Below are 22876 nucleotides of genomic sequence, written 5' to 3'. Positions count from 1 at the left end.
CTTGGTGGGCATGGTGTGGCTTGCTGGGCGTGGCAGGGGAAGGATACTCCAAAATCCCCATTCTGCCCCCCCCCCCACCTGCTTTCCAGCTCCTTTCTCCTGTACAGGGCAACAAAAGACGACTCAGCTGATCAGCTGGGACTCGGGAGGCAGAGGATAGATAGGAGCAGGGCCAGTCAGAGATAGTATTTGCTGGTTCTCTGAACTACTCAAAATTTCCACTACTGGTTCTCCAGAACTGGTCAGAACCTGCTGAATACCACCTCTGCTTTGTATGTACAGGTGAAACTCGAAAAATTAGAATATTGTGCAAAAGTTCATTTATTTCAGTAATGCAACTTAAAAGGTGAAACTAATATATGAGGTAGACTCGTTACATGCAAAGCAAGATAGTTCAAGCCGTGATTTGTCATAATTGAGATGATTATGGCTTACAGCTCATGAAAACCCCAAATCTACAATCTCAGAAAATTAGAATATTGTGAAAAGGTTCAATATTCTAGGATCAAAGTGTCCCACTCTAATCAGCTAATTAAGCCATAACTCCTGCAAAGGGTTCCTGAGCCTTTAAATGGTCTCTCAGTCTGGTTCAGTAGGAAGCACAATCATGGGAAAGACTGTTGACCTGACAGTTGTGCAGAAAACCATCATTGACACCCTCCATAAGGAGGGAAAGCCTCAAAAGGTAATTGCAAAAGAAGTTGGATGTTCCAAAGTGCTGTATCAAAGCACATTAATAGAAAGCTATGTGGAAGGGAAAAGTAGAAGCAGCAGGGATGACCGCAGCCTGGAGAGGATTGTCAGAAAAAGGCCATTCAAAACTGTTGGGGACTTTCATAAGGAGTGGACTGAGGCTGGAGTCAGTGCATCAAGAGCCACCACACACAAATGGATCCTGGACGTGGGCTTCAAATGTTGTATTCCTCTTGTCAAGCCACTCCTGAACAATAAACAATGTCAGAAGCGTCTTACCTGGGCTAAAGAAAAAAAGAACTGGTCTGTTGCTCAGTCCAAACTCCTCTTTTCTGATGAGAGGAACTTTTGCATCTCATTTGGATACCAAGGACCCAGAGTCTGGAGGAAGAATGGAGAGGCACACACTGCAAGATGCTTGAAATCCAGTGTGAAGTTTCCACAGTCTGTGTTGATTTGGGGAGCCATGTCATCTGCTGGTGTTGGTCCACTGTGCTTCATTAAGTCCAGGGTCAACGCAGCCATCTACCAGGAGATCCTTCCGCAGACAAGCTTTATGGGGATGCTAACTTCATTTTCCAGCAGGACTTGGCACCTGCCAACACTGCCAAAAGCACCAAAACCTGGTTCAATGACCGTGGGATTACTGTGCTTGATTGGCCAGCAAACTCGCCTGACCTGAACCCCATAGAGAATCTATGGGGCATTGCCAAGAGAAAGATTAGAGACATGAGACCGAACAATGCAGAAGAGCAGAAGGCTGGTATTGAAGCATCCTGGTCTTCCATAACACCTCAGCAGCGCCCCAGGCTGATAGCTTCCATGCCATGCCGCATTGAGGCAGTAAATACTGCAAAAGGGGCCCAAACCAAGTACTGAGTACATCTGCATGCTTATACTTTTCAGAGGTCCGATGTTCTATGTACAATCCTTGTTTTATTGATTGCATGTAATATTCTAATTTTCTGAGATTGTGGATTTGGGGTTTTCATGAGCTGTAAACCATAATAATCTCAATTATGACAAATCACGGCTTGAACTATCTTGCTTTGCATGTAATGAGTCTATCTCATATATTAGTTTCACCTTTTAAGTTGCATTCCTGAAATAAATGAACTTTTGCACAATATTCTAATTTTTCGAGTTCCACCTGTATGTGTGTTGTGATTGAATGACGCTTCAGGCTTTCAGAAGTTGTCAACCAGTTTTATCTTCATTTTTTTAACATACTGGTGAAGAGAGGTCATGTTAGCTTCATTTCAATTTGTTTTTCAGTTTCTGGGCACAGCTTCTCTAATGCTGAAGTTATAATATGTCTGTGTGCATGGATGTACTTTTCTTATATAAAAAAGATAATGGATTTATTTGTTTATTTAGAATAAGTTTATTAAAGTTTACAAATATAAACATGACTAATGAAAGAAAATGAAAAATAACAGTGCAAAGAGAGAAAACAGAAAATAAAGTTTTATATATATAAAAGATGATTCCCCCTCCTTCCAAACAGGTATTATTTCCATCTTCTCTAGCATTTCAATTAAAATATCTCTTCTTCCTACATCTCATCCCTTATCAATAATCAAATTGTCAAAATTTATCATTCAGTCCTAATCAGCAAAAGCCTATTAAGAGCTGTAACATATGTATTTAAACCTTAGTTAAAAAAATCAAACTTGAAATCAAATTTATCACTTTCTCCACGAAACGAAGAAATATAAATCTCTGCCCACTTATAAATAGATTCTTAAAGCCTCCCTGGTCCAAAAGAAACCCTAGTAATAGCTACTAGAAATCACAACAAATATATTTTAACCTGCTGAATAAGTTCCCTTTGTACACTTTATACACCACTATTTACATTTTAAAAGCTCTAGAAAGAAATATTTTCTAGAGTCTCAACATCTTTTTTTATATAGAGGTTATGAAAACTGGATGCAATATAAAAAAAATGTTAGGGTAGCAACAAATCCTGCTAAGAAGTTACTATGAAGTTACTAACATACATACCAGTGGTGGTATTCTACCGGTTCTGCCAAGCTGGTAGCAGCGATGAGCAGCGGAGATGAGCAGACCGAACCAGTTCTCTCTACTATTCTGCTGCTGGGCCCACCCACCCACCTGGGCTCCCATTTCCACCCTTATCCTCTGAATTTGAAGCGCAGCTGTTTTGCGCAGCATAGAAGAATGCTGCGTGGAAGCTGCTGAAGCAACTAGGATCGTGTAAGCTTACAGGAGGTGAGTTAGAACACCTTTGCGCCTGCGCAAAGTGCATCTGGCATGTGCGTGCATGCAAAGTGTGTGCATGCGCGCAAAGCGTGCCCACCAAGCCACACCCACCGAACCAGTGGGAAAAATATTTGAATCCCACCACTGATATATACATATATGCATGCACATGCGCATGTGCATGCACACACGTGTGCATGGATGTATGTGTACACAAACACCCCAAAATTACAGGAAGGTGATGAAGCCTTCCAAACATCCTTTGTGAACACTCAGAAGTAGTAAGCATGGAGAAAAGTTAAGCCATGTTCACCTTCACTCCCAACTTCGCAGTATTCTTCACCAGCACTTTTTGCTGAAGTTGCTTACAATTCTCAGTATAAAACATGACCATATTGAGCCAAATTCTATTGCTGCCATTCTTCAAAGTTCCTTCAATAAATACTGGGGAAAATAGGTTGGAAGCTTCCCATGCCATATCCATACTTTTGAACATCAAAAAATGATAATGCTCTTTTAATTGGAAGCATGGCAATTTGCAGGAATGTTTACTGAAATATTCTCTTTTTTTTTTTTTTGTCGGTTCCAAAGAATAAATTAACATTCTTGGTCATTGGTGTGAAGATCCTGAAGAGGGCAGTAAAGTGTATCAAATATAATGTACACTATATGTTGTAAGAAACAATATGTAGGCTTTTATGTAATTTCTCTTCTTGAGGAATTGACACACGATAGATGGGCAAACAGATATAATACACACATACACAACACGTTTATTTCAATCTACAATTCTTGTTTAACTTACTCTTGTTCTATTGGATTTTCCGTAAAATTGGATTATAAATAATTCCACAGATGCCTAAGACTGTAAGAAGGTCACAGTTTAAGTATTAGATCCTTTACTTTTTCATGTCTTTAAAACTTTGATTTTTTATATTAAAACTTGTAATTCTTCACTTCTATTTATATTGTATAAGAAAAAAGAGTTTTAAAACCTAGGAAAAAAAGAAGATACATTATAAGTTTTGGCAGCCAGTTTGATGTAGCAATTAAGTCACCAGGCTAGAAATTGGGAGACCATGAGTTCTGGTCCCACCATAGGCACAAAGTTAGTTGATTGACCTTGAGCCAGTCACTCTCTCTTACCCCTAGAAAGAAGGCAATGGCAAACAATTTCCGAATCCTACAGGGACTAGACATGCAGTTGCTAGGTGTCAACACTGATTTGAAGGTAAAAAACAAAAAGACAAGAGTTGTCTTTGTTCATTTTGCATACAGGTGAAAAAATAATTTTATTAATTCTTCCAAATGGTCATCCAGCAGTAGTATAAGTAAGAAAAGTATGCAGGGTTGAGGACTGCGAATGTCGGAAGGGTTTTGTCAGCATAGTCACTGCTGAAGAATAAAGCATTAGCCTCCTGACTTTTACTTGTAGCCTGGCTTGCTAAATACAATTATTTATAAAACACAAGCAAGTGTTACAAAACACTCTCTTTACAGAAGGCACAGCATCTGGGTTATAATGATACTAGAGGGTGTGTTTTCCATCAGAAGACCTGATTAGTTGCTAACTTTGGCAGGAATGTCCTGGCACAAGTTTATCACAGCATGTGAATGCTTCAGCAAAAAAACATGTTTATTTTCTTTCACAATTTTCTGCTTAAAGCCTGACCTCACGCAGTCTTGTACTATACATGGAAATAAACTATTGCAACATATTTTCTGTGAAGTGGGTTTCTCAAGTAAACAGAGACATAGTTTGTTTATGTACCAGAAATCAATGAATGTTTAAATAGTGAAATATTTCTGGCACATTCTGTATGTCCTTTGATGCCCTTAATCATATAGCAACTCTGTCCATGTTTAAGTCATTAGCCATATTTCTGAAAGACCAATATATTGGGCATGATAGAATTTACATGAGACAAATTCTGTTGTGAAGAAAACAACGTGTGACTTTTATAATTGCCACTGCATATTATCAGTCATTTCGTTTTATAATATACTATACGCCACCCAAACTTGTATTCTAGCATATAACAATAGTTACGTATTTATGCTGCCAAATATAACTCATTTTCTTTTAAGAATTTATATCATATTAAATCAGTTCTTAATGCTTACATACAGTGTTCTTGAAGGGAAGGAAAATAGTTTGTTTCATTATTATGCGATTAACTTTGGGAACACTTTTAGGAAAGTTTTCTGAAACAAAAAATAATAGTTTTCTTTAATTGTTCCACATAATTCCGGGGTTGGGGAGGGGGAGTGTCAAAGCAAACATTTTTCAAATGTTAGAAGAAAAAGAATTTCTCTCCATATTCCTATTCCTCTCTTCTCTCATACGTAATGTAAGAAACATTATAAATGCTACAATTACTTTTTTAAAAAGTGTGCAACAATATAGACAATTGACATATTAATTCTTAGCAATATGCTATTTAGGCTTGGATTCAGACTTCTGCAGAAATCAATTTGTCTGGATTGTCCATAAAATGTAGTTATTGCAAAGAAAAAAAATCTTATGGTCAATGACATTAAAGATGTTAATAATGAATGTAGGTATTACAAACTGCCTAGAGTCATAAGGGTAGATGACATGCAGATTTTTGAAATAAAATAAAAACATAATAATTATTGCAGGCAAAACTTGCTTGCAGACATATATCGTTATCTCACTCATTCAGTGTTTGATACAATTTATAAATGATAACACTCTAGCATTCAGCACTGCATTCAGTTTCTAGCTTTCAGTTTCATAATATTCATTTTTAAATTCTCATAGCTAAAGGATATGCAGTGTCTTATTTTGTATGTTTTTAAGGTACAGTATTTTTATGCAAGTTTTTAAAGTAAGAATAAGGAAAGCATAACAATACTTTAATTTTTATGGGTGCTCCTTTTTTTCTTAAATGATTTAAGGCAATGAAAACCCAAAACATTTTATTTTCAAACACGGTTTTTATTTATTTTTCTAGCATAATGTGCAGAAATACAAAAAACATAATTATGCAACATCAGAGTAATTACAAACAATATTAAAGCCAGTAACAACTTTAAAGGCTAAATTTAAAAAATGGATTCTCTTTCTGAAAGCAGAAAAATGGGAGAGTTAAATATGTTTCACCATAGTCTTTTAGTGATGGAAAAGAAAATCTTCTCATGTGCTTAGAAAGCTATTTTCAAAAGAGCCTCTCGTGCACATGATAGTAATTAGACAAAACAAAATATATAGTCCCTCACATAATCAAATTCCAAATGGCCCAGGATTTTAAAAGTTTGAAGACCAATATCACAAATATTGCTGACGGTTTCTTATATTTTTACTAAGATGAAGTGTTAAGACCTTTGGGCTTTTCTAGATGCTACAATGTGTTGTAATTATATGATCTGGTTAGCAGCTTAACTGCCATGTTTTCCAGCAATTGGAACACCTTGATACTCTCCAAAAGTAACTCATCATAGAGCATATTATGGCAGTCAATATAACTATGGCTTTGTTTACTACTGACATGTCAGAATGACTTTTTTGCAGCTGGTATTGCACTGCCTGTACAGAAGGTTCAAGAATATTAATAAGTTATGGAATACTCCCAGGCTACAGTGCTTTTTCAAGGAGTACAATCCTTTCTGGAAGAGGTTTCCCTCAGAACAAAGATCAATAGATTCCTTCAAATTAAGTAAGAAATCAATATTGATGGCACTTTTTTCCTAAAATCATCCTAATCGATGATTTTCACCAGAAATTTTATATACTGAATAACAGAAAAGCAAGTTAGAGCTGAATGGGGATACTCTATATAATGCCACAGAATACATTCCATTATTTTCCCAACATGATACATAGCTCTGACTGGAAAGACTACCAACATTACAATACAAAATTCCCCGAGTCTCACCTTATTAGATAGATAGATAGAGAGTTAGATGCTCTAGAACAGGGGTGTCAAACTCAAGGCCCATGGACCACATCCGCCCCCCCAGGGTGCTTAAATCTGGCCCATGTGGCCGGTCTGGAAATAGCAAAGGACCGGCCTATGGTGCCTCTGGCTGGCAAAATGGGATGTGGGGAAAGGGCACGTGTAGCCCCCTGTGCCCATTTTCAGCCTGGACGGCCTCCTGCAGGTTGCTGCAGGAGGCCACCCAGGCCGAAAATGGATGTGAGGAGATCCCACGCAGTCCCCTGCACCTCATTTTGGCTGGCAAGGTGCTGCAGGAGGCATCAGTCCTGTCCCTTCCCCCCCCCCTCCTGCCAGCCCTCTGAGAATTACAATGCTGATTCAGCCCTCGAAGAAATCCAGTTTGACACTCCTGCTCTAGAATATCCAATTTAATGGAATAAATCTTTCTATAAAAGGTATATTATTTAAAACAGGGGTCCTCCAGTGGGCTGCAAAGCTCCATTTGCACAATTTACCAGGTACGCACAGATTCAAGTCAAGACCTAAAACCTTGCAGTGTAATTTTAGGCCAGTTATTTATGAAGAAAATAAGAGAAGGGAGGATTATGTAGACCAGGAGTGTCAAAACTGGATTTCTTTGAGAGCCAGATCAGCATCGTAGTTCTCCTCCACAGGCTGGCCAGGAGAGGGAGAGGAGATGGGACAAATGCCTCCTGCAGCACCCTGCTGGCCAAAACGGGGCACGGGAGTGTGTGTGCAGCCTTCCGTACCCCCTTTTGGCCAGCAGAGTGCTACAGGAGGCCGACCAGGCTGAAAACAACCTACTGGTTTTGTTCAAAGCTTGAAACAAAACAAGTGTCGTACAGTACCTTATTTTGAATATTCTGTGGATGTAAAGTCTCATAATTGACTTATATTTGTAGTTGGACTGTGGTAGATGAAAATGTGTTTAACGTTAAAGAAATTAAAGATTTACTTTAAAGTTTTTTTTTAATTCAATGAATTGTTCTGTTACATCCAGCAAAATATTCTAACAATATTCTGTTGTTTCGGGTTTTTGTTTTTCTATTTAATGTTTACATTTAGTAGAGTAGGGGGGAAATAGGGTGTTTTTGAAGTAGCAAATATGTTTAGATACCCTAAGTAATTAGGATATCTAAACACAACTTCCTATTTTTATATGCCAGGATTAATACTTTTTTAGAAATTGATATATTTTACAGCTAATTCCTGGCAAGGCCAAAAGCAGCCAAAAGCCATTATAGTTTGTTACTCTAATAAGAGACAGATGGAAATGTTAGTTATTGCAAGATGTGGGCAGAAGAAAAAGACACAATAATTTATACTTTAATATCCTTATAAATTGGGCTCACACTGATACAGAACCATCACTGGAATTCTTTCATAATGGCTTAATTAGTTTTTGCAATAAATGTGCTTAATTGAGATTTACATTCTTAGGTCTCTGCCTGTGCTATTAACAGTTTTAATATCTGCTGAGAGAAATCTAACAGCAGAGTTTTCTGAGGGAAGGGGTTGTACAGAGTTTTGTGAGGGAAGGTGTCGATAGCTTAATGGAATTGTAGATGTGTCTTCAATGTTTGAAAATACTATATCAATGATTACCATAGCTGGCACTTCCCAATTTGGAGCCCTTCAGATCTGTTAAAACACATAGTGGAACTGGTAGTGATTATTAAGTTAATGGAGATTGTTCACAGTGGGTATGAAGTGAAGTGAAATACTTCACTTTGATGGTGAAGTATTTAAGTAGTTAATTCATAGTGAATGGCAACTGCCAAAAGATCTGAAGGGCACCAGACTTGAAAATGCTTGGCTGTGCTATTATAAGGATGCATTTTTGCCCCTGTCCCCCAAAGCATTTTCTCTCTCTCAGTCTATGGATGTGGCTTTTGAAAAAAAATCAGATAGATGATAGATAGATAGATAGATAGATAGATAGATAGATAGATAGATAGATAGATAGATAGATAGATAGATAATCTTGATATTGTTTCAAAAACACATTCCTTTCCTCAGGTCGATAGGCTTAGCTAGCTTTTTTTTAAAGAACACATATGATACTGTTCCAATCATACTGCTGCTGATACAGTCCTTAGGAACCATCAGCATAAATCTCAATCTTTTAAAAAGTGTTTCACAGGGCAGGTCTAATCAAATGGATTTGACAGATGAATAAAAATGCCAAATCCATTATAAACTTCTGGCTGACTACATGACCAGTTTCACTTCTGTCAAAGGCCATTATAGAATGAAATAGTTAATGAACTATTTAAGAATAAAAAAGTGGACCAAACATAAAAGAAAGCTAAAATAATACAGACTATTATTGTCAGTATTATAATACCACTGTAAGTTTTTGGTCTCTGATTTTTCACCTCCAGATCACTAGAGAAGGTGGGATGGTAATCCATAATGAATACTTACTGCCTGAAAAGCAAAAATTGATCTAAAGAATTATTTTGAAAACATTGTTAAAAACATGAACATGACTCTCCCACAGAAAACTATAATAACACAACCCTGTCTTGTTTGCTGAAAAAAAAAATACCCAAATATAAATGTCAACAAATTATCAGAACCCTCTACCTCAATAGAGAAAACAAAAGTATTGATGGTGCCATTTGAGGCATCCAGCCAACAGATTACAAGACAGAAAACAATTATTGTTTTTTAACATTCATTTGCCATTCATTTAACATTCATCTCCCAGTCTGAAAATAAAAAGGCCCAAACTGATTAAGTAATTTATCAGTTTTATTTAGTAATAAAATCAAACGGCCTGTAGCAAATTTCATTGGCATTTTTCCCATTGTTATGAATTTTTGTACATGTTTTTTTGAAGTCTCTCTTTGGTCTAAGTAAAAGGACTATCAGGATAAATCCTAATATTCCTTTTACTTAGCAAAATGAAAAAGTGTATGCTTTTTTTGAGGCAGGAGTACTGCTGCTAGCTGAAAGAAAAAGAGGCACTACTGGACATGAGCATGCAGAGAGTAGACACCAAACTTAGCAAACCAGCCCTGACTAATATAGAAAGTTTGTGTTTTTAAGTGTATCCTGAAACTCAGCCTCAACATGCACAGAATACATATGCACATAGACATACCACCACATTGTACCATTCCATTGCCTGCTTGCCAGAGTGCATCATAATAAAATCCATTTATCTCATGGTAGTTTTTAAAAGAAATAAAGCTATAACTTACCAAACAGGCTTGCAGGTATGCAGATAGTAGCAACCTGTTTCCTTTTTTGTCAGGCTACACATTTAACTGCTGCTGCTTCTAAATAATCCAATCCCACATCACCCATTCCACATAAACTAATAGTAGTGACAGACATGATTGTCTCTGCTGCTTCATAGGATTGGAAAGAAAAAAAGTTTGAAAAAGGGAACCCAGTCACAACCTCCCCCAAACAGCCCAATCACAGTGCTCTGAACAGTTGAAATACTTGCAATGATGCCAGTTGAAATAGCCAGGTTTTGTTTCACATTTGACATGCATGAAACAGATGTTTCAAGGATTTTGCATATCCATGGTCATTTTTTTCTTTTTTAAAGAAAATTAAATAGAGGAATCAAAGGAGTTTCCCAGCAAAGGATACAAAAAATTCATATAAACTTTGTCAGTCTCAAGATGTTATAAATATTTTTCTACCTACTAACTAACAATCAGGCAATTATTTGCCATAGCATTTTTTGATCGATGAAAACTATTTTAAACAGAGTAAAATCTAATGCAATTGTCTAGTAGTTCAGTACTATAACACATGAATTAATTCCTGCTTCATTTTGGTGTTTATTTTTTGTTTGGGGAGCCTTTTTTAAAAATAAAAATGATAGCTATATAGGTTATCCTTACATAATTCTCCTTAGCTTACTATCTTCAATTTATATGCCCAGCATAGTTAACTATGGACCTATTTTGATTTTGTGATTTTTGATTTTACTTATTAAATACTAAACTCCTAATTAACTAGTTGTCATTTCAACAAAGGGGAGATTCACTGAATTTGGAAATCAGATAACAGATAATTAGAGTTAGAAGGGACCCTATAGGTCATCTAATCCAACCCCCCGCACAAGCGGGAGACCTTACACCATTTCTGGCAAATGGCAGTCCAATCTCTTCTTGGAGGTCTCAAGCGATGGCGCTCCCACAACTTCCGAGGGCAAGCTGTTCCATTGGTTGATTGTTCTCACTGTCAGAAAGTTTCTCCTTATTTCCAGGTTAAATCTCTCTTTGTTCAGTTTCCATCCATTATTCCTTGTCTGGCCTTTGGGTGCTTTAAAAAATAGCTTGAATTCTTCCTCTCTGTGGCAGCCTCTCAAGTATTGGAAGACCACTATCATGTCTCCCCTGGTCCTTCTCTTTACCAGACTAGCCAAGCCCAGTTCCTACAACTGTTCTTCATATGCCTTAGTCTCCAGTCCCCTAATCATCCTGGTTGCTCTTCTCTGTACTTTTTCTAGAGTCTCAACATCTTTTTTATAATGTGGTGAACAAAACTGGATGCAATACTATAGATGTGGTCTTACTAAGACTTTATAGAGTGGTAATAGTACCTCACTTGATCTTGATTGTATCCCTCTGTTAATGCAATTTAGGATTGCTTTAGCTTTTTTGGCTGCTGCTGCACACTCCTGGCTCATATTTAGGTGGTTGTCCACTAAGACTCCAAGAACCCTCTCACAGTTACTGCTATTGAGCTTGATTTCACCCAGTCTATATGTGTACTTTTGGTTTTTCCTGCCTAAGTGTAGGACTTTACTTTTCTCTGCATTGAATTTCATTTTGTTAGATACGGCTCAGTGTTCTAGTCTGTCAAGATCCATCTGGATCTTGAGCCTATCTTCTTGGGTGTTGGGTATTCCTGCCAGCTTAGTATAATCTGCAAATTTGGTAAGTTCCCCTTCTATTCCCACATCTAAGTCGTTAGTGAAGATATTGAGGAATACTGGGCCTAAGACAGAACCTTGTGGCACCCCACTGCTTACTTCTCTCCATGTAGACTTAGACCCATTAAGGACTACTTGTTGAGTACGGTTTGTCAGCCAGTTGCAAGTGCATCTAGTGATGGTGCTATATCTATTCCACATTTTTCTAGCTTACTAAGAAGTAGGTTGTGGTCTACTTTGTTGAATGCCTTGCTGAAATCTAAATATATTATGTCCACAGTATTTGGTGGTCTACTAATTTAGTCATGTTGAAGAATGAAATAAGATTGGTTTGGCATGATCTGTCTTTAACAAACCCATGCTGACTGTTAATGGTTACTTTACTTGTTTCTAGATGTTGGCAGATCTGTTTTTTATTATCTTTTTCAGTATCTTCCTGAGTATTGATGTAAGGCTGATTGGTCTATAATTTCCTGGGTCTCTTTTGTTTCCCTTTTTTGAAGATGGGAACCACATCAGCTCTTTTCCACTTCTCTGGTATTCCCTGGTGTTCCAGGATTTTTAAATATGGTGCAGTGGTTCTGAGATTACCTCTGCCAGCTCCTTTAAAACTCCTTTAAAAATCGTAAACAGAATAAATTGTAAAAAAAACCTTCTTCCAATTGTACATACAAGTTGAGGCTGTTGTAGGCATCTCCATAGCAGTAGTAACAGTTCTTTCTAAATATAGATATGATTATATGTCATTATTACTACAGATAATAAAATCAATTTACATGAACCCTAATATAAATCAAATAATAATAATAAAAGTGTGCAGTCTTGTGGGGCCAAGTACTGGCTGTCCAGCGCTGCATATCACCCAGGGCCTGCAGGTTGGACATAACTGCAACAGAATATAAAGAATATAAAATCTCCAATAATAATGCATTAATTCTAATAAAACATTTTTTTAAAATAGAAAATATAATGGCATTCTTTCAGCAAACTTGACCTGTGAACTACAACAACATATTTTGCAAAATATGAAATAGAAACTTCTTGTATTATTTAAGCATTTCTTTGTTTCAATATAAAATAGTAGTTTATAAATAATAATTGATTTCCAAAAATTGTTAAATAAGTTGTATATTAGCTATCCATTTGGCATATTAGTTTAAATTACGCATCTGAAATATTTAACAGACTCTTATGGTTTCCTTTTGTGTTGACCTATCTTTGTCCTTCATTTCCTAATCAACAGCAAGCTATATTACTTTTGAAGCTGCATGTAGACATTTTACTCAGATCTTTACCTACTCTATATGCATGAAAACAAATGCAGAGTGGAAACATTTATCTAATAAATAAAAAAAGGCAAAGTTAGTTCAGTTTAATGAACTAAACAAGGTACAGTCAAAATGTATGGATCCACTGAATGAATACAAATAACAAATTGATTACTTCTCCTTTTCCTGGCATGTGAATACCTAGTTATATGAAATCCTCTGGCTATGTCCTTTCATTTGCCTAGCAAAAAAAAAGAGCACGAAGACCTGCCACTGAAACGCCACTTTCCTACTAGTGATTTTCTAGCAAAAAACAAAAATCCAAATCGAAATATTTGTCTCTGAACTTTGCTTTTTATGTGAACTTTGCCAAGCTATTTTGGAATCTGAATCCAAGAACGCATTCATAATTTGTCATACTGTGTATTTATGTAATTCAATTCGATTCCAACTGACTGTGCGAAGTTCATAAAAAATAATATTAAAATCATACAAACCAATGTTATTCCTTGGCATAAAGAATATATGTCTATTCCCATTTAATAGTATTGAGCATTTGTTCTTAGTTCCTAGTGCAATCTGAGTTGAAAACAAAGGGGGAAAAACAGTCTTAATATTTGTTTTAGTACAAATAGATGAAACGTTTTGGCAAGTTGATGTCTGGCCTTCAGGTTTCTTTACATGCCCAGGGTCCAGCAAATTAGAATTTAAGTCTGAAAATTTAGACAATGAAAAGTAACCATAGAAGTGAAATGAATGTACCATTAGATGTTAAAAAAGTATACAGTGTTCATACAGTGCTGTGAAGGGGGAGATACTGATCTTATTTTAATTAGAGGAATCCATTCAGGATAGTTGGATTAATAGAGTTCATGCATCACCCCCCTTTAACTAGTCTTTAATTGAAAAAGCTGGTACCTGTTGGGGTCTCTGAGTGGGATCCCTTCAGTTTCTATAGCAGGGGTGTCAAACTGGCAACCCGTGAAGCTGGATGTATCATACTCAGGCCACACCCACCCCAGCTCCCTGAATAGGGAAAACATCGTAAAATGTCATGCGATGGCAACATGGTGCCACAAATTTGACACCTGTGTTCTAAAGAATTCACTGGTCAGACTGACCTTAGCTGCTTGATCCTTCTTGAAAGTCTGCTGGATTGTCTGAAATCCATTTTGCTCCTCTTTCTTCTGGACCAAAGTATTCCCTCACTTGCCACACACTGGGGGCACCTAATACGTGAAAACTGCCAGCCTCATTTTGTCCCCCATTGGGCTAGTTTGCCAGCCCAGGCACCCTTCTAAGCTACTGTCTCTTTGTACATGAAGGAAGTTATGCCAGCAGGGCACAGTGCAGTTAGGGAGGAAAGCCATCAGCCTTCTCCATTTTACCCTTTCTCCATGAATAGACTTTCCCTTTTTCTCTCTTATCTCCTTAAGCTACCTCTTAAGTACCAGTGTTAGATTTTTTTTTATCCCTCTTGCTGAATAATAATCCCTGATTATTATTGCTTTTGTCTCTTTAAGCTGCTTCTTAATTCATACTAACCATTTCCTGTTCTTTCTCCTCTTCTTGGCCATTGCTTCTAAGCTGACTTTTGTTTCTCTCCTTATGGATCTGTTTGTGCCCAGTCTGCCAGGGCCCAGTGGTATCCTAGTCCTGTAGTCCCCTAAATGGGTCTCTTTCTCGAATTCTAAATTTCATTATTCTCTGTTCTTCCCCTCCCTTCCAGAGAGTTTCTTGCAGGCTCTATGTCTACTGAGAATCCCCTTATCTCCTTCCATGATCTTTATTTGCCTTGGCAGTTGAGGAACCTGTTTCTTCTGCTTCTGACTTCTTCCATTACAGACCTGTAGAACCAGATTCTTAGCACCCAATTTAATTTCCTTGATTTCCCATAGAAAATCCTCACTGAAGGCATTTTATACCACGTTTGTTCATTTCTCAATTTTGTTGTAGCTTTCTTCACCTCATTTACTAATTATATCTGCCAAGCCCTCAGTTATTTACCAAGATTATAATATTACAACCTCTGTTTTGTTTTTGTTGTGGCTACTCCTTACCTAAGTGTTGCAACTAGGTGATGTGACATTGTGTTGACCATCTGCCATGGTGGATAAGTCTTAAATCAGACTGACCATCTCATGGGGAAAAAAAGCTATCACGTTATGAAATTGCCTTCTTTGCTTTTAATTTGCAAGATTCTGAATGATGTATCAAGTTGCCGAGGCAAGAAGGAAGTAGTTTTTAATTGGAAAAAATACAGCATTGGCCATTCATTTTTCCTTTCATAGTACTAGTATCTAATGATCTCAGCAATGGCACTAAGAAAGATAACTAGTTGAGACTGGATTGTTTGTTCTACAAAATAAAAAAAATACGACCAACAGACCTTATTTTTCTTTTATTTATAGAGTTAGCCATGTGAAAGCCATGTCTGACTCATAGTTAGACAAGTAGAAGTTAATAACTGGGTAGTGTTCTCTCTCATGTGACTATAAAAGTATTGGCTTCTGGACACTGCTTGCAGCCTTACAGCCTGTCAGTGTTTGGAATTAGGAGTGACCTGTTTATTCACTGAATTAGCCAATCAAAACAGACCTGGGTGAACTTCATTCAAGACAAGCAGACACTTTGTAAATGTGTAAATATACCTCCTATCAGAGAGACTTAACAGGAGTTTACAAAGGAGACTTGTAGACTGAATTTCTTCATCCTGAAATCTTTTCTTGGACTTTGGATTAATACTTCTGATACAAAAAAAACATATATATAGGGATGTCGGAAGGGGAAGAACCTGTCCAGAGTGAGAGGTAGTGTAATTTTACTTTTTGAAAATGGTTTTCTTCTCGTTTAGTAAATCAGCTTCAACTTGAATGTTAACCATGGCCCTATAGATAATTTCATTATGTGTGTAGAAATTAATCCAAATCTGTTACATGACAGTGCCAGTACAAAAAATGCATGATTTGTTAAAGCTGAATAGATGCCTAAGATGATGACATTACATGATCTAACTTGTAAAGAAATCACTGTTACCCTCTTCCTCTTCTGAACCTACAGTCATAGAAGTCTTGAAATATCAGACCTACAGATAATCCTAGTGTAGTTTGCTACTGATAGACACATAATTTACTACTAGACTGCTTCTCTGATCATCAAATCAGCAGGTTGTAACAGAGGTTTTTAAGGCTTTGAGTTGAAAGATATTAGAAAATAACTCATTTTTCTTTGGATTAGAATGACTATTTGGAAATTGAACTTGATTTTTAACTGGCCAGATATTTGGAATTAATTATTGGAATTATTAACCATCTATCCTGGAGAGACTTAGAGACGGTTGATGTGCAAGGTTGTATAGGTGATGTAGTCATCTAATCTAATCAGATTTTCTATTACCAAAAATTAAAATATTACTCCAACTATTAAGAAGAGGCATATGTCTTTAATGTTCTGTTGCTGTTATTTTACTAAGTATTGATTATTAAGTATTATTGTATTGTATTATAGTATTATAAAATGTATTTAAATAATTAAACTTAAATGTACCTACCATTGTAAGATGTAATTGCAAGATATATCTGGCTCAATTTAGATTATGGACTAATTTTTATAAATACACATAATGTGATGTCATTATAGACATTTTATTATTACTGGTAGCCCTTGCTTAACAACTGGAATTAGGACTGGAAGCAAAAACAGTTGTAAAGCACAATATCAGGTGACCATGATGCTTAGTAACAGAATTCCAGCACTTCCAGTTGCCATCATTAAGCAAATTCCCCCATGTCATTAAAGAAGGACACCATGCAGTTGCCGTTTGCAATTTTCTGGTGGCCTCCCCACCATCTTTTCTTGTAGTAAGCCAGCAAAGGACACAAATGGTGATTACAGGATGCCACAACATAATTGGGAGCCAGGCAATGAGTACCCAGATTGCAATCACATGATCATAAGGATGCCGCAGTCAACATAAGTGTGAGAATAGCCTTGTAAGTACTATTTATTCAGCACTGTCGTAAGCTCAAATGAAAGCTGAATGAGTGGTCATTAAGCAAAAACCACATGTACTTTAATTATTAGGATTTCAGATGAGCAAGTCTCCAGTTTGCTCCCATGCCTTCTAATACAAAACAATACTTGCTGCCTCAGGTAATCGTAATGTACTCTTGATACTCCTGTCCTGATCATGAGGAATGAATTGGATATCCAGGTGTGTTGGTTATTAGGACAGGCTGATGATGGAAGTTACCACTTATTTATATAAGTAACGTTATGGGGTGACTATATCATTTTTTCCTAAAATTCCCATTTCTCCTTTTACTCATTTTTCATATAAAACAGTTCAGTGAAATTGAGCAGAATTTGGGAGTTGAATGTATGATGAAGACATCTGCATTTGCCTCCTCCTTTTTCTCCTGATTCCACTTTTATATATTATTGAGGATATCTGCCTCCATTTCTCCAGCGGTTTTACATTTCAAGTGTACTCAGGTCCAGCTAGAATGTTATGTTAATGTTAGTTAAGGTCCATGTGTTTAGTGATTTTATTTTTTGGTAGCCTCTTTATCTGTGCCTTCAATTTTTTTTAGCGTCTTTATCTGTGCCTTCAATTTTGGGATATACAAGCAGCCATATCACATATGTTTTTCCACAGGCAAGGCTGTAAAAAAAATCACTTATGGAAATTAAGACATAGTAAATATTCGAGGTTGTGACATTTCCCTTGTTAGCCTGGCAACTTCTGATAGTACACAAAACAATGAAACTACAAAGAACTTTCAAGGTTATATACATGAGGAAATATGAGAAAAAGCCAGTAAGTTAATCCTCAATTTGTTTAGTGATTGTTTGAAGTTACAACACCACTGAAAAAAGTGACTTATGATCATTTTTCACATGTATGACTGTTGTAGCATCCCCATGTTCATTTCAGGTGATCAAAATTCAGACACTTGGCAATTGGCATACATTTATGATAGTCGTGGTGTTTCTCAGTCACTTGATGACCTTTTGTGACCTTTCGAGAAACAAAGTCAGTTGGAAAGCCATATTCACTTAGTAAAATGGTGGTTAATATGGCTTTTCCACTGACTTTGCTTCTCAGAAGGTCACAAAAGGTCATCACAAATGACCAAGAGACACTGCAATTTCAGTGATTCACTTAACTACTATGGCAAGAAAGGTCATCAAATGGGACAAAACCCACTTGACAATTGCCTTGCTTAACAATGGAAATTTTGATCTCTATTCTGGTTGAAAGTCAAGGACTATTTATATACATGATGCATATAGCAGGGACCAGATCCAACCTTCCTCAGTTTTTTAAGGATTACAGTCACTTACCTGCTATATATGTAACACCTAAGTGGGAAATATTCCAGGACACTGCAGGACCATAGATTAGAATGATAATTTTTTTTAAATTTTATGCAAGCTTGCCCACATATAGTACTTACCAGAACTCAAGTTCAACTCAAAAGGTACACATATATAGGTGGTTTGAAAGTTCATTGGATGCACGATAGGATATGATACACATAGCACATTTTTTTTTTCTGTATGAAACACATGAATTTTAATCCAGCCAAAAAATAATTGAAAATGATTGAAAGGTTCTATAATATGTGTTCTGTTCTAATTTCAATATATCTCATCTTTGCAATTGCTCATCAAGCAATTATGGTAGTTCGGATTAAATTGTATAATTATCAAATGAATTTTTAGTTGCTTTCATATTAAAAAATGTACAATGGTTCATTCACCATCAGTTTTCTTATGTAAAGTTTTGATTGTCATCATGGAGGAATATGACTCAAAAAGATGTAGGATATTTATTGGCAATGTTGCAATCCTTAGACTGCTTTCCTGGAACTTGAACAAGCAGTTTTGTGCTGTAACTTGACTCGTATGTACGTTTGGTTGACTGTAAGTCCAATTTAGCTTCAGCATTTGATCTTCTGAGGCAACCTAGCCTCTTACTCTGGGATTACCAGCTTCTGTGGCTAAATTATCACTATCATTATAGTTAATGTTCATTTGTTTCTGCAGTAAAAGCACTCTTATTTTCTTTTCCAATAAAGGAAAAGACCGTAGGGAATTTCCAGTAAAGACCATAGGGAATTGGGTACTGGAACACCATGTTATAGTAAATTCATTCCTACTTGCAGGAACATAGGTGCATAGGTTGATTATGCATCCACACCCTAGTGCCTGTATGACAAACTATAAGGCACAATTTGTCCAAGTGGTATTTATTATCTATGTGAAACTGCCGGGGCAGTCAGGGATTTTGGAACTGGGTGTCACCTATATGTTGATAACATTCATGTCTACTTCTCCATAATATCTGAATCAGAGAGGTTGTGCACATCTTGAAATAATGCCTAGATGTAGCAATGAGGTGGATGAGAGCCAAAAAATTGATGCTGAGTCATGACAAGATGGAGATTTTGTAGATGGATAGTTCCTACAGATAGGACATAGGGAGTTCATTTGTTCAAAATGGGGTTAGGTTGTGGGGGTGGTGTTCCTACAGTCATCACTGTTATTGGAAGCCCAAGAGACCTTTGTGGCCCATCGACAGGGTCAATCAAATTACAAATGGATGTAAGTTGGTAACTTTCTGTTTACATTACATTGTTGAAGCAATTTCAGTGGTTACTGATTAGCCACCAAGCAACGTTCAAGTTTTTGTTTATGACATCCAAGTCACTGAACAGCTTGGGATCATGTGAGCTTGTCAGATCTCCTTTGCTGTTAATAGATTTTGTCATTCATTGAGGTCCTTGGGAGCAGCCCTGCCAAGGTAATGAGTCAACAATAACAAACCCTTTTTGTGGTGACAATTCCATGCAGTTCTAACAAATCTTCTGACCAATCTTACAGATTAAAGAATGAAAATATAAGTACACTGAAATTAGGTGAGATTTGAGTTGATGTGTATGTGTGTATTTATTTATGATGTTTTTAGGCTAACCCAGTCTAACTTACTGATTGGACAGTAAGTATACTATAAACTGCAAGCCTCACCAAATGTGGGAGGGAGGGAGAATTGTTTAAAAGAACAGAGGTAGAAGGTAGAAGGAATCCATTATTCTCTTTAAGTTAAGGTTAAGGACAGAGCCAGGTCTTAAGGGTCATATGAAATACCAAGGGGAATGAAGTTGCAGAGGAGAGGCATCACAATAACGAGTTTATAGTATATCTTTATGATTTTAGTGAAACTTCTGTAGCTTAGCTAAAATGTATAACCAGTTGAATATATTTCACAATACCTAATTTGTATTTTTACACACACACACACACACACACACACACACACACATATATATATTTGCAATGCGAAATAAGCACGTTTTAAAAATCTATATTAAAATATGCTTAATTTTAATCCGTGAATATGAAGTGTTTTGTTTCCTTGTTCATGTTGTAGTATAAGAAATGGTGATGTTCTCTACATTTAACATAACTCAGGGGCAAGACAAGTCTAGATAATTTCAGAGTTCAAAAGACTGTTGTTTCCACCATCCTTTAATAGCTTCATTTGTAGTTTGTCTTAAAACAGTCTTTAAGTAAGTGTCAGAAAGTATTAATGGGATTAGTCATGTCTTCAAAAGACAAAATCAAGAGGAAAAATAGACTATTTAGTGTTATTATACTACTATGGTAATTTAATGAACGCTAATACAATGAATACACCATTTGGCATGCTAGTTTGCTGGCATGAAAATAAATGCTTAATGGGTAAATTAATGGAATAGGGAAGTCATTATTTAAAATGTGTTGGTCATTAGTGAGCCATTTTCTGCTATTGATCGGACATTCACATGACACAGTATATCCCTTCCCTTGTCTCCTATCTCATGACTAGCAACAATGGAGGGACCAAAATGTTTTAGTATTGTGAATTACAATGACTGCTGCTAATTAATACTATTTTACAAAAGTTCAGGACAGTGGTGAGATTCATTTTTTTTTACTACCGGTTCTGAGGGAGTGGCTTGATGGGCATGGCAATGGAAGGATACTGTAAAATCTCCAGTCAGAGGTGGTATTTGCCAGTTCTCCTAACTACTCAAAATTTCTCCAGAACTGGTCACAACCTGCTGAATACCACCTCTGGTTCAGGACCTGCAATAGCCACTATGTGAAAATGTGTTATCACACACGTTTTCACAAAATTAAACTGTTGAAAATTATGTAAATGCTCACGTGCGGTGCCATTGGTTTATCAGTAATAGTACATGGGTTGAAACAGTGTATGTCCCTGAATCATAGATATGTAATTTTCAGGAAAACTTGCCCCATATTTAACAGCTGTATAATTTAATGGGCAGGGACACTAAAAGATTGGTCTTTCAGTTGAAATATTTTGAAGGGAACTTTAGGGTATATGAATGAAAGGTTTCATCAGGACAAATAGAAGTTTCAGAAGTTTCCCACTTTCGATTAATGTTTTTCTGAGGTCCACAGCCCTGAGACTGTCTCTTTTTGTTGCTTTTTTCATATTTGTTATGAATATGAGGCCTAGGCATGATAGATTATCCTCTGTTCCCATGAGAACCAATACAAATAGGAATACTATTTTTTTCCCCTTCAGTTCTTGTCTCTCTGCCTTTTTTTCTGTGTTCAGTAAGATTTTAAAATATCCATTGATTCATAGGAGAGAATGGATTTCCAGACAAGTAAAGTCTACTGAGGTAAAGAATATGAGAAAGAAACAAACTCTGTCACTAAATTAAACATTGGTTGTTCATCTCTCAGTCCTGAGTCAATTACCTAGAGTTGTTGATATAACCGGAAGCTGTGTAACTACTAACATTTGTTTATGTTTTTATAATCTCTTACTTGCCACATCATGCCATTAATTCACTTTAATGTGGAACAAAGCAAGGGCATCATTCATGAGTACTTTGACCAATTCATGTGACGATAAAATTATGGGAAACCTCAGAAAGATCCTGCCTCCCTCCTTTCTTTTCTCCCTCCCTCCCTCTCTTCTTCCTTCCTTCTTTCCTTCCTTCCTTCCTTCCTTCCTTCCTTCCTTTCTTTCTTGTAACATGAGATGTTATTGACCTTTCTAAGAAAAACCCAGTGGTTTATTTTGCCTGGAGCAAATGTCAGGTTACACACTAGCAGCATGAGAGCATTAGTCATTTTCAGAGAACCTGAGGGAACCAAATCTCCTGGCCAGCATTTGGAATTGTGATGGGCTGCAGCATCTGCTTGTCTTAACTGTTTGGGCATGAGGCACTTCAGCTCAGGAGTTAAGCAGCTCTTTCACCACAGAAACAAAGCCAGAAGCTTAGAGGAAAATATTCTTGTTTGGCTCCATCTGCTAAATATTTCTATTGGTATGAACAAGTGTAGTCTCTCAAATTGGATAGGATTAGCTTAGAATAGACACGCAAGAATATGTCACTAAATTACCAAAGGTCTGTCCACAAAAAGGGAAAATTGGATATAATTGGCATTGACAGGCAGCAGGACTCTATTTTTAATACATAATGGAAGATGCAGTTGTTATTGTTTTCTTGTTACTATTGTTGTGGCGTTCTTGCTGCTCTTTGAGCTTGATTGTTTGATTGCAGAGGTTTTATTAGCCAACTAAGTAGTGTCATCGTATTATTATTATCTATTAACAACAATATGAAGTCACAGCCACCAGTTGTTAAGCTAGTGTTGTCTTCATAAGCATCAAATTCTTCTCAAGAACCTGGGATGTCATAATGTATCAATGTAGTATATGTGTGGACCCAAGCAGTGTGGCCTTTTTTTAATTGACAGATGGAAATTTTGATAGATGGAGATTTTCTAACTACTGTCTTAAGATTTTTGGGGATGATACTGGGTGTGCTGGG

The 22876-nt window shown here is 36.7% G+C and overlaps 1 protein-coding gene across 3 annotated transcripts in view; it reads left to right on the top strand.

The window, feature by feature from the left end:
* RETREG1 (reticulophagy regulator 1) overlaps positions 1-22876 on the top strand; it is a 47911-nt gene that overhangs the window by 9515 nt on the left and 15520 nt on the right. The window contains exon 1 of one of the 3 annotated variants that reach the window (XM_087930721.1): positions 15555-15823. The exons of the other annotated variants lie outside the window; for them this stretch is intronic. Coding sequence (XP_087786847.1) covers positions 15789-15823 — 35 coding nt within the window. The 5' untranslated portion in view covers positions 15555-15788. Of the gene's footprint in view, positions 1-15554; positions 15824-22876 lie in introns of those variants that run through there. 3 annotated transcript variants of the gene reach the window in all.

This window comes from Pseudonaja textilis, chromosome 3 (genome assembly GCF_049901715.1).
Source record: "Pseudonaja textilis isolate UNSWEBS1 chromosome 3, rPseTex1.2, whole genome shotgun sequence".
Classification (NCBI taxonomy): domain Eukaryota; kingdom Metazoa; phylum Chordata; class Lepidosauria; order Squamata; family Elapidae; genus Pseudonaja; species Pseudonaja textilis.
Note: the sequence above shows the minus strand (reverse complement) of the source record. Positions and strands in the feature narration are given on the sequence as shown.